The 13,910-nt window shown below is 48.0% G+C and overlaps 1 protein-coding gene across 2 annotated transcripts in view; it reads right to left on the bottom strand.

The window, feature by feature from the left end:
* Positions 1-7,847: 7,847 nt before the first annotated feature.
* TTC4 (tetratricopeptide repeat domain 4) overlaps positions 7,848-13,910 on the bottom strand; it is a 34,749-nt gene continuing 28,686 nt past the window's right edge. For both annotated transcript variants that reach the window (XM_056532187.1, XM_056532186.1), the window contains exons 8-11: positions 12,495-12,709; positions 12,093-12,177; positions 9,218-9,300; positions 7,848-9,100 (exon numbers count right to left, since the gene is read on the bottom strand). In XM_056532187.1, coding sequence (XP_056388162.1) covers positions 8,998-9,100; positions 9,218-9,300; positions 12,093-12,177; positions 12,495-12,709 — 486 coding nt within the window. In that variant the 3' untranslated portion in view covers positions 7,848-8,997. The remainder of the gene's footprint in view (positions 9,101-9,217; positions 9,301-12,092; positions 12,178-12,494; positions 12,710-13,910) is intronic.

The following is a 13,910-nucleotide window of genomic DNA, read 5'->3' on the forward strand; positions in this document are numbered from 1 at the left end:
GTTTGAAGCTCCAGCCATAGCGCATAATTTTGAAAAGTTTTCTTCTGCATTAAAGGGGTTATCCAGGAAAAAGGAGATTTTTTTGTTTACTTACAGTAAAATCTCTTTCTCGGAGGATTCATTGGGGGGATACAGACCGTGGGTGTATGCTGCTGTCTCTAGGAGGTGTGACACTATGGTAATAAAAAATGTCGGCTCATCCCAGCAGGATATACCCGCCTTCAGGGCCTGAGCTAATCAGTTTAAAGGGGTACTCCGGTGCTTAGACATCTTATCCCCTATCCATAGGATAGGAGATAAGATGCCTGATCGCGGGAGTCCCGCAGCTGGGGATGCCTGTGATCATGCACGCGGCACCCCGTTTGTAATCAGTCCCCTTAGCGTGTTCACTCCGGGTCTGATTATGGTCGACTACAGGGCCAGCGGCGTGTGACGTCACGCTCCGCCCCTCAATGCAAGCCTACGGGAGGAGAAAAGAAAAACCCAAAACTGTCCGAGAACCAGAAGAAAAAACATAACTGAACACATCCTCGGACAGAGAACCAAAGGAAATCCCAAAAAGGGCGGGAGCTGTGTCCCCCAATGGATCCTCCGAGAAAGAGATTTTACGGTAAGTAAACAAAAATCTCCTTTTCTCTACCGACTCCATTGGGGGACACAGACCGTGGGACGTACCAAAGCCGTCCCTTGGGTGGGCAGATAAGCAGTCAGGCAGACGGCCGATCCACTGCCGCCTGCAACACAGACTAGCATCAGCCGATGCAAAAGTATGAACTCGGTAAAACCTCGAGAAAGTGTGCAAAGACGACCAGGTAGCCGCCTTGCAAATCTGCGAGGCCGAGGCTCTATTCTGGAGAGCCCAGGATGCCCCAACAGAACGGGTAGAATGAGCCACAACCCTGAAAGGAGGAATCTTCCCCTTACAGCGATAGGCTTCTGAAATGGCGGAACGAATCCACCGAGAAATGGTGGCCTTGGAAGCAGGTTGTCCCTTGCGACGACCTTCCGTGAGGACGAAAAAGGAATCACACTGACGAAACGAAAAAGTGATGGAGAGATAAGACCGAACAGCCCGAACTACATCCAGCTTGTGTAGTAAGCGCTCCTTAGGATGAGAAGGAGCAGGACAAAAAGACGGGAGAACAATATCCTCATTGAGATGAAAGGCCGAAACCACCTTAGGCAAAAAGGAAGGATCTGGCCGGAAAACAACCTTGTCCTGGTGGATCACCAGAAACGGAGAAAGGCAGGAAAGAGCTGCCAATTCAGACACCCTCCGGATGGAGGTGATAGCGCCACTTTCCAAGAAAGGAGGCGGAGAGACACCTCTCTAAGGGGCTCAAAGGGTGCACCCTGGAGGGCACTAAGAACCAAATTCAAGTCCCAAGGGGGGAGAGGGTGACCGATAAGGAGGAACAGCATGTGCCACTCCTTGAAGGAAGGTCCGAACATGAGAATTAGAAGCCAGGGGCCGCTGGAAAAGAACAGCAAGGGCCGAAACCTGACCTTTAAGTGAACTGAGAGACAACCACAGTTCCAACCCCGACTGCAAAAAGGAGAGAAGACGGGGAACCGAAAAGGTTACCGGGGAGAAGTCCTGAGCTTCACACCAACGAAAATAAGACCGCTAAGTACGGTGGTAAATTCTCACGGAGGAGGGCTTACGAGCCCTGAGCATGGTGTGAATGACTTGGGAAGAGAACCCTCGGGCCCTCAAAACCGCGGTCTCAACCGCCACGCCGTCAAATGCAGCGACTGTAAATTGGGGTGGCAAAGAGGACCCTGAGAGAGCAGAGCAGGTCCGGACGGAGCGGAAGGTGCAGTGGAGCGTCGTCCAGGAGCCTGACTACGTCTGCGTACCATTGACCTTCGAAGCCAATCTGGAGCTACCAGAATGGCGGGGACGTCCTCTGCTTTGAGCTTCCTCAGCACCCTGGGAAGGAGCGGAAGGGGTGGGAACAGATAGGGTAGGGCAAACCCCGCCCAAGGAATCACTAGGGTGTCCACGGCCAGAGCCTGAGGGTCCCGGGACTTGGACACAAAAGGAAGGATCTTCCGATTGTGCCGGGACACGAAGAGGTCCACGTCCGGAATGCCCCAGAGGTTGCAGAGTCGCGCGAAGACCTCTGGATGTAAAGACCACTCGTCGAGGTCGGGTGAGGACCGACTGAGGAAGTCCGCTTCCCAGTTGAGCACTCTCGGAATGTGAATCGCCGAAATGGCCGGAACCTTACTTTCCGCCCAGGTGAGAATCTTTGTCAACTCGGCCATGGCTGCCGAGCTGCGAGTGCCGCCTTGTCGATTTATGTACGCCACGGCCGTGGCGTTGTCCGACTGGACACTGACAGGACGGGACTGAAGATGGGACTCCCAATGAAGAAGACAAAGAAGAATCGCTCGTAATTCCAATATGTTTATCGGAAGAAGGGTCTCTCGGGGAGACCAGAGTCCCTGAACCGTCCAATCCCTGAACACGCCGCCCCAGTCCGACAGGCTGGCATCCGTTGTGACTACCTGCCAGTGAAGGGGAAGAGATGACCGCCCTTGGAGAAGAAGGGGGGAGCGGAGCCACCAGAGCAGAGACTGACTGACCCTGTGAGGGAGAACAATCTGACGATCGAGGGACAGAGGAGACCTGTTCCATCGAGAGAGAATCGACAGTTGAAGGGGGTGGTAATGAAACTGGGCAAATGGTAAGGCCTCCATAGTTTCCACCATCCGACCCAGGACTTCCATACAAGTGCGGATGGGGACTGAGACCTGGGTCCGAAGTGAGCGGACCCCCGACAGAAGCACCAGACGTTTGTCCGGCGGGTGACAAATTCGGGCAGAGGCCGTGTCGAATCGAAGTCCCAGGAAGGTTAGAGACTGGGTAGGACGGAGGACTGACTTGTCCCGATTGACTATCAACCCGAAACGATCCAGTGTGGAGAGTGACGTCCAGATTCTCCAGAGTTTGGGCTCTGGTTGGAGCCTTGATGAGAAGGTCGTCCAGGTAGGGTATCACGGAGACTCCCCTCGACCGTAACAGGCCCATCACTGGCGCAAGGATCTTCGTAAAGACCCGAGGAGCCGTGGCTAGACCAAAGGGGAGGGCTACGAATTGAAAATGCCCCTCCGGAACCGCAAAGCGGAGGTACCGATGATGGCCTGGAAATATAGGCACATGGAGGTAGGCATCCTTGATGTCCACCGATGAAAGGAACTCCCCTTGTTCCAGGGACGCCACCACCGAACGGAGAGATTCCATTCGCAAGTGGCGGATAAGAAGAGGACTGTTGAGACGCTTGAGGTCTAGGATTGGTCGCACAGAACAGCCCTTCTTGGGAACCACAAAAATATTGGAATAGAAACCCTGAAACCGTTCCCCGGGAGGAACGGGAACAATAACCCCCTGGAGAAGCAGAGACTGGAGAGCCGCTCGAAAGTGCTTCGCCAGAGAAGGAGACCGGGGGGCCCGGGATCGAAAAAAAGCAATCCCTCGGAAGGGAGGCAAATTCGATTCGGTAACCGTTGGACACCACGTCCCTGACCCAAGAGTCCTGAATGTGTGAGGTCCAGATGTCTCAAAAAAGTAAGAGACGACCTCCCACCCGAGAAGAAACCGCGGGTGGGGGCCTCACTTCATGCAGAAGTGGGTTTGCGGTTGCCTGATTTGGGCACAAAATGGCCGGACCGGTTGGAGTCCGACTTCCAAGACAGGCGTGCCCGGAACGAGGGAGCCTTCTTGTCCCCCGAGGGCGCCTGCCCGGACCTTTTGCTGGAGCCTGAGGTCCGAAAGGACCGAAAGGAAAAGGGCTTCCTTTGGGAAATAGGGCGAGCCTTATTTTGAGGTAACAAGGAATCTCATCAAGGCGTTTGCCAAAAAGACGGCCACCCGTAAAAGGAAGCTCAGTGAGAGACCTTTTGGAAGGGACATCCGCATTCCAAGTTTTAAGTCACATAGAGCGGAGAGCCGCTAGGTGACCCACAGCAAAGGCAGAACAACGGGCTGACTGCATGGAAGCTGTGCACAGAAAGTCCCCAGCTTTAGAGCATTGGAGGGCCAGAGCAGATAGATCCTCTGGGGGGGGGGGGGGGGGGGGATCCCGCTAAAACATCCTGATGGAGCTTTTGGCACCACTCCGACAGAGCCTTGGACACCCATGTCGAGGCGAAGATGGGAAGAAGAGAAGAGCCAGCTGCTTCAGAGGCAAACTTCGCTAAGGATTCTACCTTCTTGTACTTGGGATCCTTGAAGGCAGCGGCATCTGCCAGAGGCAGTGTAGTCGACTTAGAGATCCGGGAGATTGGTGGATCCACTGAGGGAGGGGAAACCACCTTAGTGACAAAGTCCTTGTCAAATGGATAACGTTCTTGAATCGTCTTGATTCCCGGGAACCTCTTGTCTGGATGTTTCCATGCAGATTCCAGAATGTCGTCAAAGTCAGTGTGAGAGCTGAACCTTTGAAGTGCTGGCTTAGCACGATGAAAGGATACTCTTGGAGTGACATCCGAAGATCCTGGGTCCTCTAAGTGAAAGGTGTCACCAATGAGTTCACCGTTTTAATTAAGTCCGAGGGGTCCTCTGAGTCAGATGCCGGCTCGGAAGCCTCGTCCACCAGGAGAATGTGAACGAGTAGACGCAGTCCTGGAGGGGGGGCGACCCTGACCGGGTACGCGGCTCTGGCGTGGCAGAGCGGCGACTCCGAGAACGTCCTCTGGAGGAGCGATGTTTGTGCCCAGATGACAGGGGGGGGGGCAAGACCCAGGAGGGGAACGCTCACGTCTATCTGAAGACTCAATGGAAGAGTCAGACGAGGCACCCCTAGTACGCTTGTGAGAGCGTGAAGTATGTGGAGACGAGGAGCGGGCCCTCTCAGAGGCCCTGCGCAGGGAAGACCCTTTCAAGGCGGACACCACTTCCCGGGAGGCCTCAGCCACCGAACGGGAGACTTGGGTCAAGTCAGCCTTATACTGGGTCAGGGAAGAAACCCAGGCTGGTGGAGCGGCTGAACCCACCGGAACCGAAAGGGCATCAGGGGGTACCAGGGGGTCTGGGGGAGCAGGCAGGGCAAGTGGGCTCGGTAGAGCCAGGCATCTTGGTATTACAGTGCTTACAGACAAAATAAGTCACTGACGTTCCAGGTTTCTGTTTAGAGGGAGGAACAGCTATAGGTACGGACATAATGAGAAAAGAGACAGGAACTTTCTCACCCTAGTCTGTGTCCCCTGGCAGCTGCAGTGAGGAGAACGGCTCTGTGCAGCTAGTGTGAGAAACAGGCCAGCCAATAGTAGAGGGGCGTGACTGAAGCAGAGGCACTAACTAATTGGCCCCCTTCTGATTGAAAATCATGCCCACGGCGCTGACTGGAGGCTATTGCGCGCCTCAGAAGAGCTCTGACAGCGCTGTGGGCGGAGCTAAAGACAGGCCCGAGAAGAAGCTGTAATGGCGCCCGCTCCTTGTCCCGAGCGCACATGTCAGCCGCATATGCGCTCGGGGGAACAGAGCGGGCGGCCAATACGCCGGCAGAGACTGCCGGAGAAAGCGAAGGTAAGTCGGCGCTGAGAGCGCCCGGCCCGTACCAGCGCCGCGGCTGTCAGCCGCATATAAGGTGCTCCGGTCTAGTCACAGTAACACACACACCCAGTGAAAAACAGAGTACATGCCCCCTCAGATGCCACTGCTCCCCCAGAATAAAAGTCCATCCCCAGTAAGCCAGCCTCATAACCTGAAAAGGTGGGCCAAAAACAGGGGGTCTCCAGAGGTTGCAAGTTCGCACCTGAGGAGAAAAAGGGGGGGGGGGGGGGGGGGAAGTACTTCCTTAGTCAGAAAAACTTACCTAATGGAGTCTTCAGTGACGTCTTCAGTCAGCTTTAGTTACCTGCATCACGCCTGGCTGCTATGCGTGAGCGAGGCGAGCAGGGAAATAGGGGGACCAGGACCCATGAGGTACCAACCCAGGCGCTGACCGTTGGCGAGGGGGGTGAACAGCCCATATACGCAATGTCTGTGCCCCCTTACTCGCAATGTGGAAACAGGGAACCGGAGTCCGAGTCCCCACCTGAAAACAGAAAAGAAAAAGGAATAAAAAAAACTAACACGTCCCTATACTAGGAAAACAAAAAATCAGAAGACCTGGTCGACTTTTTTTTTATTACCATAGTGTCACACCTCCTAGAGACAGCAGCATACACCACGGTCTGTGTCCCCCAATGGAGCCGATAGAGAAAAACTTTTTTTTATATTTCAACTGGCTCCTGAAAGTTAAACACATTTGTAAATTACTTCTATTAAAAAAAATAATCCTTTCAGTACTTATGAGCTGCTGAAGTTGAGTTGTTCTTTTCTGTCTAAGTGCTCTCTGATGACACCTGTCTCGGGAACTGTCCTGAGTAGAAGCAAATCACCATAGCAAACCTCTTCTACTCTGTGCAGTTCCCGAGACAAGCAGAGATGTCAGCAGAGAGTACTGTTGCCAGACAGAAAACAACAACTTAACTTCAGCAGCTGATAATTATTGAAAGGATTAAGATTTTTTTAATAGAAGTAATTTACAAATCTGTTTAACTTTCTGGAGCCAGTTGATATAAAAAAAATATATATATATATATATATATATATATATATAAAAAAAACATTTTTTCCTGGAATACCCCTTTAAGTTCAATGGGGGAAAATTGCAAGTAAGAAAATCATGTATATTTTTTTACTACTGGTGTATGAGCTGTGTGTACTATTACCATGGACGACAGCCATTTTACCCTATAGATTTTTCATAACTGAACTGCATGTACGTATGCGTTATCAATAATGATCATTACTGGATGTGGGAGGATTGGTGGTTTTTGTACTGTTAAATGTGAAAAAAACCAAAATAAAAACGGTATCTTCTTTTGCGCAATTATCGCTCTTTGTGCACGCTGTTCTACCGACCTGCTTGGTTCCTTTTACATTCATTATGATGTGAGAGCTGTACATAATCCTTCGGCACATGGACTCTAGCTACAGTGTGGAGCGCTCACGTGACCGGCAACTCCGCGGCACTAGGGGGTGGAGTCGCAGAAGATGAATATATAGATTGAGGGGGCGGCTGTATAAGGAGACGGACAAAGGCAGGGGTCACCAGCCGGTGGGGCCTCGCCTCAAGTGCGCAGTTGACTGTATATAGCAAGAGATTTCACAGGAACCATTAGACCGGTTTTATTAAGTGAACCCTCTGTGGAATCCTGGTCACCTATGCTATAACCTAGTATATTAGGTTTAGTGTGGGTGATCAGGGTGACACTTTTTGTTTAAATGGGCACTGTCAGATACAAAAACTTTTGATATGTTGTAAAGCATGTATAACCGATAGGTTTTGTAATTGCTTTCATTAGAAAGCATACTGAAAGAGCCAGTCAAACAACTGCCCCCCCTGCCTGCTTGGACACATACTAGTCCTGCTGTGTCCATGCGTCATCACCGATGTCATGGACACACTTCCTTGATTGACAGCTATGAGCGCAGGGCTCATACCTGGAGGAAAAATCCTCCCACTGTCATCTTGTGTCCCGCTACTGTCAGTGAGGATAAGCTGGGAGGTGTAGTTTTGCTAATGCTAGGAGATGTGATAATGAGGGAGGGGGCGGAGACCTGCACAGTGAGGCCACGCCCCCTCCCTTTGAGAGGAATTCAGACTAGTGAGCTAATTACAAGTATAATAAAAATTATTAATAAAGGTGCTAGACACATAAAAATTAGATGTACATGGTCAGGATTAGGTACTGAGGGATATATTAGAAAAATGTTTTTTGTTGGATCTGACGGGTACGCTATAACAATGCAAAGAGAGGATAAGATGAATGAATATTATGCCAAGGCAATGTACACTCTCTGGCCACTTTATTAGGTATTCCTGTTCAATTCCTTGTTAACACAAATAGCTAATCAGCCAATCACATGACAGCAACTCAACACATTTAGGCATGTAGATGTGGTCAAGACAACTTGCTGAAGTTCAAACTGAGCATCAGAAAGATTAAGAATGGAAATTTAAGTGGCTTTGAACGTGGTACGGTTGTTGGTGCCAGAGTCTCCTATGTGTGTTCCAGAAACTGATGATCTACTGGGATTTTCAAGCACAACCATCTCTAGGGTTTATAGAGAATGGTCCGAAAATATTCAGAGAGCAGCAGTTGGCAAAAATGCCTTGTTGATTAAAGAGGTCAGAGAAGAATAGGTAGACTGGTTCTAGATGACTTGAAGGCAATGGTAGCTCAAATAACCACTGGTTACAACCAAGGTATGCAGAATACCATCTCTGAAAGCACAACATTTCCAACCTTGAAGCAGATGGGTTACAGCAGCAGAAGACCACACCAGGTGCAACTCCTGTCAGGTAAAAACAGGAAAATGAGGCTACAATTCACACAGGCACCAATAGTGGACAATGGAAGACTAGAAAAGCGTTGCCTGGTCTGATGAGCTTTCATTCAAGCTGTGATATTCAAATAGCAAGGTCAGAATTTGGCTCAAAGAAAATGAAAGCACAGATCCATCCTGCCTTGTATCAACAGTTCAGCCTGGTGGTGGTGTAATGGTGTAGCCCCTTAGTACCAATTCAGCATAGTTTAAACACAGCATTGTATTGTTGGTGACCATGTCCATCCCTTTATGACCACAGTGGACCCTGTATCTTCTGATGATACCTCCAGCAGGATAATGCCCCATGTCACATGACATCATCTCATACAGGACAATGAGGTCACATGACTCCAATGGCCTCCATAGTGATTAGATCTCATCCAATAGATCACCGCTGGGATGTGGTGGAACGGGCGAATTAATAAAATGTTTCCAGCACCTTGTAGAAAGTATGCCACGAAGAATGAAGGCATTTCTGAAGGCAAAAGGGGATACAACCCAGTACCTGCAAGATGTACCTAATAATTGCCAGTGAGTGTAGGTAGATGTACAATATATTCAGCGGTCAGCTTTACATGACGCTACTTTAAAGTCCATATTGGTTTACAATATCAGTGTATCCTGTGAAGTTTTTTGTCTGAAAAATACTTTTTGCAGAAGGGGGATTGCTTTACAAAAATGAGAAAGGATGGTGTCCCAGCTTTCACACAAAACCTGAGAAAAGATAAGACGAGAATAAATTACAGTATAGATAAGCATCAGCATCTCTCTCTATGGCTACATCTGTGTCTTATGGTGAGTGAACAATGAAATTATTGGGAGAATTCTTACCTGCTGTGCTGCAAGACCTGGAGTAATGTGCTCTCTGGATTCACCTGGTAAAAGGACTGAGATGTTTCATCCTCAAAGAAGACCTGCACAATGAGACAAGAGAGGGATCAGTTCAATATGTCGCCCAACATGGGGCTAATCCATGTCCACTTTAAAAAAGGAACAAGAAAACAGCTTTTCACTGCCAAAAACAGCAGCCTTTAGATGTACATCAGCCTTTCTTACATACATAAATGTAACCACCTTAAAGCCTTTAGAAGTATCTGCTTATACTGTGCAGCATTCATTAGACCAGTGTTTCCCAATCAAGGTGCCTCCAGCTGTAGCAAAACTACAACTCCCAGCATGCCCGGACATCCAAAGGGAGTTGTAGTTTTGCAACAGCTGGAGGCATCCTGGTTTGGAAACACTGCATTAGATGCTTATTACTCAGTCCTGTGGCCCTTTTGCATAGTTTGGTGCCTTATTCCACATTAAAGGAGTACTCCAGGATGGGAAAATTGCCCGTCTTACTGCCGGCAGTAAAAAAATAAAGAGGTACATACCTTCCGTCGCTCCGGCCTCAACGGCGATCCTCTTCCTGGTTGTCGGTGGTTGTACTGCACTCAACCAATCACCGGCCGCAGTGATGTCCCGCCTCGGCCTGTGATAGGCTGAGCGCATTGTCCTGTAAGGAGCTTGGGCCCGACTTCTCCCTGCTGCACAGGCTCGTTACATGACAGTGCACTCAGCCTATCAGCGCCGAGGCGGGACATCACTGCAGCCAGAGATACGCTGAGCGCAGAATGACTCACCCTCCCCAGAAAGCAGGAAGAAGACCGGCAACGGAGGACAAGGATGCCGATATCGGCACAATCGGGGAACGTAGGAAGGTGAGTTAAAGTTTGTGTTTTTTAGTTTTTGCAGCCCGGGCGCAGAGGAAAAGGAATAATTTCCAGTACAGTTCTCTAACTTTTCTGAAATTAGTATGATTGCTTGTGATAAAGGACAACTTGGGCTATAAACCTGACAGAGTTGGTTATGAAAACTTAAAGGGGTATTCCGAGATTTTTTTTTTTCAGCCTTTGAGCCCATGATACCAAGTGATAACACAGTGTAAGTCAAGGGAACTGGAGACTCCGGCACTGCGGGACAAAGCTGGGCAAATTATAGTGGACGTGCAGGCAACTGAACGATGTCCTGATGGCCTGTAGCGGTGGTGCTCAGCCGTAACACAGCGGTACAATGCAGCAAAATAGAAGAATATAACAGACGGCACTCACCATACAGGTAACTTCTTTATTCAGCCAGGCATCGGGTGTAATACACAGGCGGGGGAGGCGTGAGGAAGGGGAGACACCGGGACAAAGGCGGCGTCTCCCCTTCCTCACGCCTCCCCCGCCTGTGTATTACACCCGATGCCTGGCTGAATAAAGAAGTTACCTGTATGGTGAGTGCCGTCTGTTGTATTCTTCTATTTTGCTGCATTATACCATAGTGTAATTTGGGTCTATTACCTCCGTGCGGCGCTTTCTCCCGTTTTCTTGCACGGGACCCACACCTAGAAGTGCTGTAGTCTTATTAATTTATTGTCGTCTCTGACCTTTCCCAACATGCCATGCGGCTAGACGATATGCCACAAGTCACATGCTCTCCAGGGGTCATGGCTATGCTGCAGTGGGAGGGTGGATAGTATTACTATAGTAAATCCCTTCCCCCCTGCTATCCACCCACCCGAGACCATGTGACCTATGAAATATTGTTTCTGGCCAGGTTGAATGCAAGGAAAGGTCAGAAACAACAAGACTTGCACTACAGCACTTCCAGGTGTGGGCCCAGTGCATGAAAACTGGACAAAGCAGCGCACAGAATTAAATTAGGCTGGGTTCACACTACGTTTTTGCCATACTGTTTTCAATTCGTTTTTCTAAAGAAAACCGTATGGCAAAAAAACGGATGGAACAGTATGGGAAAAAAGTAAACCGTATGCGTTTTTAAACAGTATACTGTTTTTAAAAGTGCATACAGTTCCGTCAGTTTTTATTAAAAAAAAAAAAAAAACATACGTTTTTGAAAATTTTGTCCATTTTTAATGGGAGGGGTCTTGGGTGGGGACTTTGGGATTCAAATGCGCATGTGCAAAGTAAAAACGTATACGTTTTTCCCGTATGGAACCGTATACATGTGCGTTTCCCATTGACGTCCATGTTAAAAAAAAACGTATGCGGTTGCAGTATGGTTTTAAAACCGTAGACAAAATCGTGCTCAACCACGGTTTTGACTCCGGTTTGAAAACCCTACTGCAACCGCATACGTTTTTTTTTTAACATGGACGTCAATGGGAAACGCACATGTTTACGGTTCCATACGGGAAAAACGTATACGTTTTTACTTTGCACATGCGCATTTGAATCCTAAAGTCCCCACCTAAGACCCCTCCCATTAAAAATGGACAAAATTTTCAAAAACGTATGTTTTTTTTTAAATAAAAACTGACGGAACTGTATGCACTTTTAAAAACAGTATACTGTTTAAAAACGCATACGGTTTACTTTTTCCCATACTGTTCCATCCGTTTTTTTGCCATACGGTTTTCTTTAGAAAAACGGATTGAAAACAGTATGGCAAAAACATAGTGTGAACCCAGCCTTACACTGCAAATTAGACAGTATAATAACTTGTCATTATGGGCTCAAAGGCTAAAGAAAAAAAAATTGTCTCCATTCAAGTCAATAGAATTTGTCAGGAACCAGCAGTGTCAGTTGTGTTCCGACCCATTCAGGGTACGTTCAGCCCAAAAGAAAAAAAGGGCCAAACGTGTTGGAAAACACAACGGTAGTGTGAACTAACCATCTACAGAAGTAACTGGTGGGATGACTGTCTTTATAGTACTGACCTCTAGATCGTGAACTAAGTATTTTCTTTCTTCATCCCATGGGGGTAAATCCTGTGAGAACATTTCATTTAGATGATCAATAAACCTAAAAAAAAAAAAAAATGACAAAATATAATAAAACGAATACAAGTCAGGGACATGACAAGACGTTCATCTATTACACATCAGAACCCCCAAAATCAAAATATATGATCATTGATCAGATACATCACTTATTACTGTGTTCTGTTCCTAGCGAACAGGGCAGTTCTATCTTTTTAACTTGAAACCTTCTCTTTAATCTCAGGATGTTCTGTCAATAACCCAGAGCCCATCCTGCAGACACACAGATGCACGTATGACCTCTGGACTCTTTCTATAATGTATTATTTACCCCAGTAGGTAAATCCTAAAGATATCTACCTGGATTCTTCATGAAATGCAGAGATGAAATCTGTCTGACTATGTTCTGGGTAGAAGAATAGCACAGGCCAATGAAGTCGACCATTCTCATCTATAAAGACTTGTGCTCCTGTTACATTTTCTGAACCATTTTGCAACGGTCCTGAGGTCTCCTCCTCTTCTTCATCATCATCTTCTTTCTTGTTACTTTGTTCAAGTATTTTTATGCCCCGATCCTAGAGTAAAAATTCAGTAACCACGTTCAGTGTAATGTTTTGCTTAGTCAAATGAGAAGAAAAAATTATAAAAACAAATTAAAAATGGGTCAAAGGCATTGGGCCAAATTTGCTGTAATGTCAGATAATGTAGGCGATAAATGTTATTTACAGATATATGTTCTTCATCTTTATATTTGGACAGGAAGGTAGTGGTAAGTCAGATAAGCAAATTTAAAGGTAAATGTCAGTGTCACCCACACTAACCCTTGCCCATAGAGTTAAATTGAGAATGTGTCTCCATCTTGTTTTACAGAGCCACTAGAGCAGTGCTCTTCAATCTGCGAACCTCCAGATGTTGCAAAACTACAACTCTCAGCATGCCCGGACAGCCGTTGGCTGTCCGGGCATGCTGGGAGTTGTAGTTTTACAACAACTGGAGGTCCACAGGCTGGAGACCACTGCACTAGAGAATGCGTTGAGCCCGGTCTTCTCCCAGCTCCTTCTCCTGATTGGTGTAAGTCTGAACACACACACACCACCGCCGATCAATACTTTTCACGTGTCTCAAGAACATCATAATAGTTTTTCTAAGTGACAGTGCTCATTTAAGGTTTAATTCCAGAGATAGCTCACCTCTCCCATGCCTTAAACGTTTACTTACCTAGGACTACACATTTCCATCCTGCAGCCCCCAGCAATGAGATGATTTTATCAGGGAAAGCTAGAGGGCAAATGTAGTATTAGATGTTGCCCATTTAAAGGAAATCTGTCATCAGAATCACCCGCACTAAACATGTTACACAGGCTTGTAGTGCGGCTGATCCTGATTAAAATGCTCCTTACCTGGTTAAAAATGGTTCAGCGGTTCTTCAGATATCTTTATTTTTAGTTTTCTGTTATTCCCTGGCTTGGGACTCAGTGGGAGGTGTTATCATCTCGGACTCGGCTACACGTCATTCTAGCTGGGCGGAGCTGCCGCCCGGCTCATGAATATTCATGAACTTATCCTTGTAATCTAACTCCTTTTTCTAGGTCTGGTGGGGAGGGCCGCGCATGCGCCGCGTTCCGTACACGAGGAAGTGGCGTTCTCCACCCGGCTTTTCACTCATACAGCCGGTCTTCTTACTTGCATTGGGCCGCAGCTCGAGTGAAGCAGGGGGTAGAACGCCGCTTCCGGGTGTACGGAACTGCGCGGCCCTCCCCACCAGACCTAGAAAAA

Source organism: Hyla sarda, chromosome 7, assembly GCF_029499605.1.
Source record: "Hyla sarda isolate aHylSar1 chromosome 7, aHylSar1.hap1, whole genome shotgun sequence".
NCBI classification, from domain to species: domain Eukaryota; kingdom Metazoa; phylum Chordata; class Amphibia; order Anura; family Hylidae; genus Hyla; species Hyla sarda.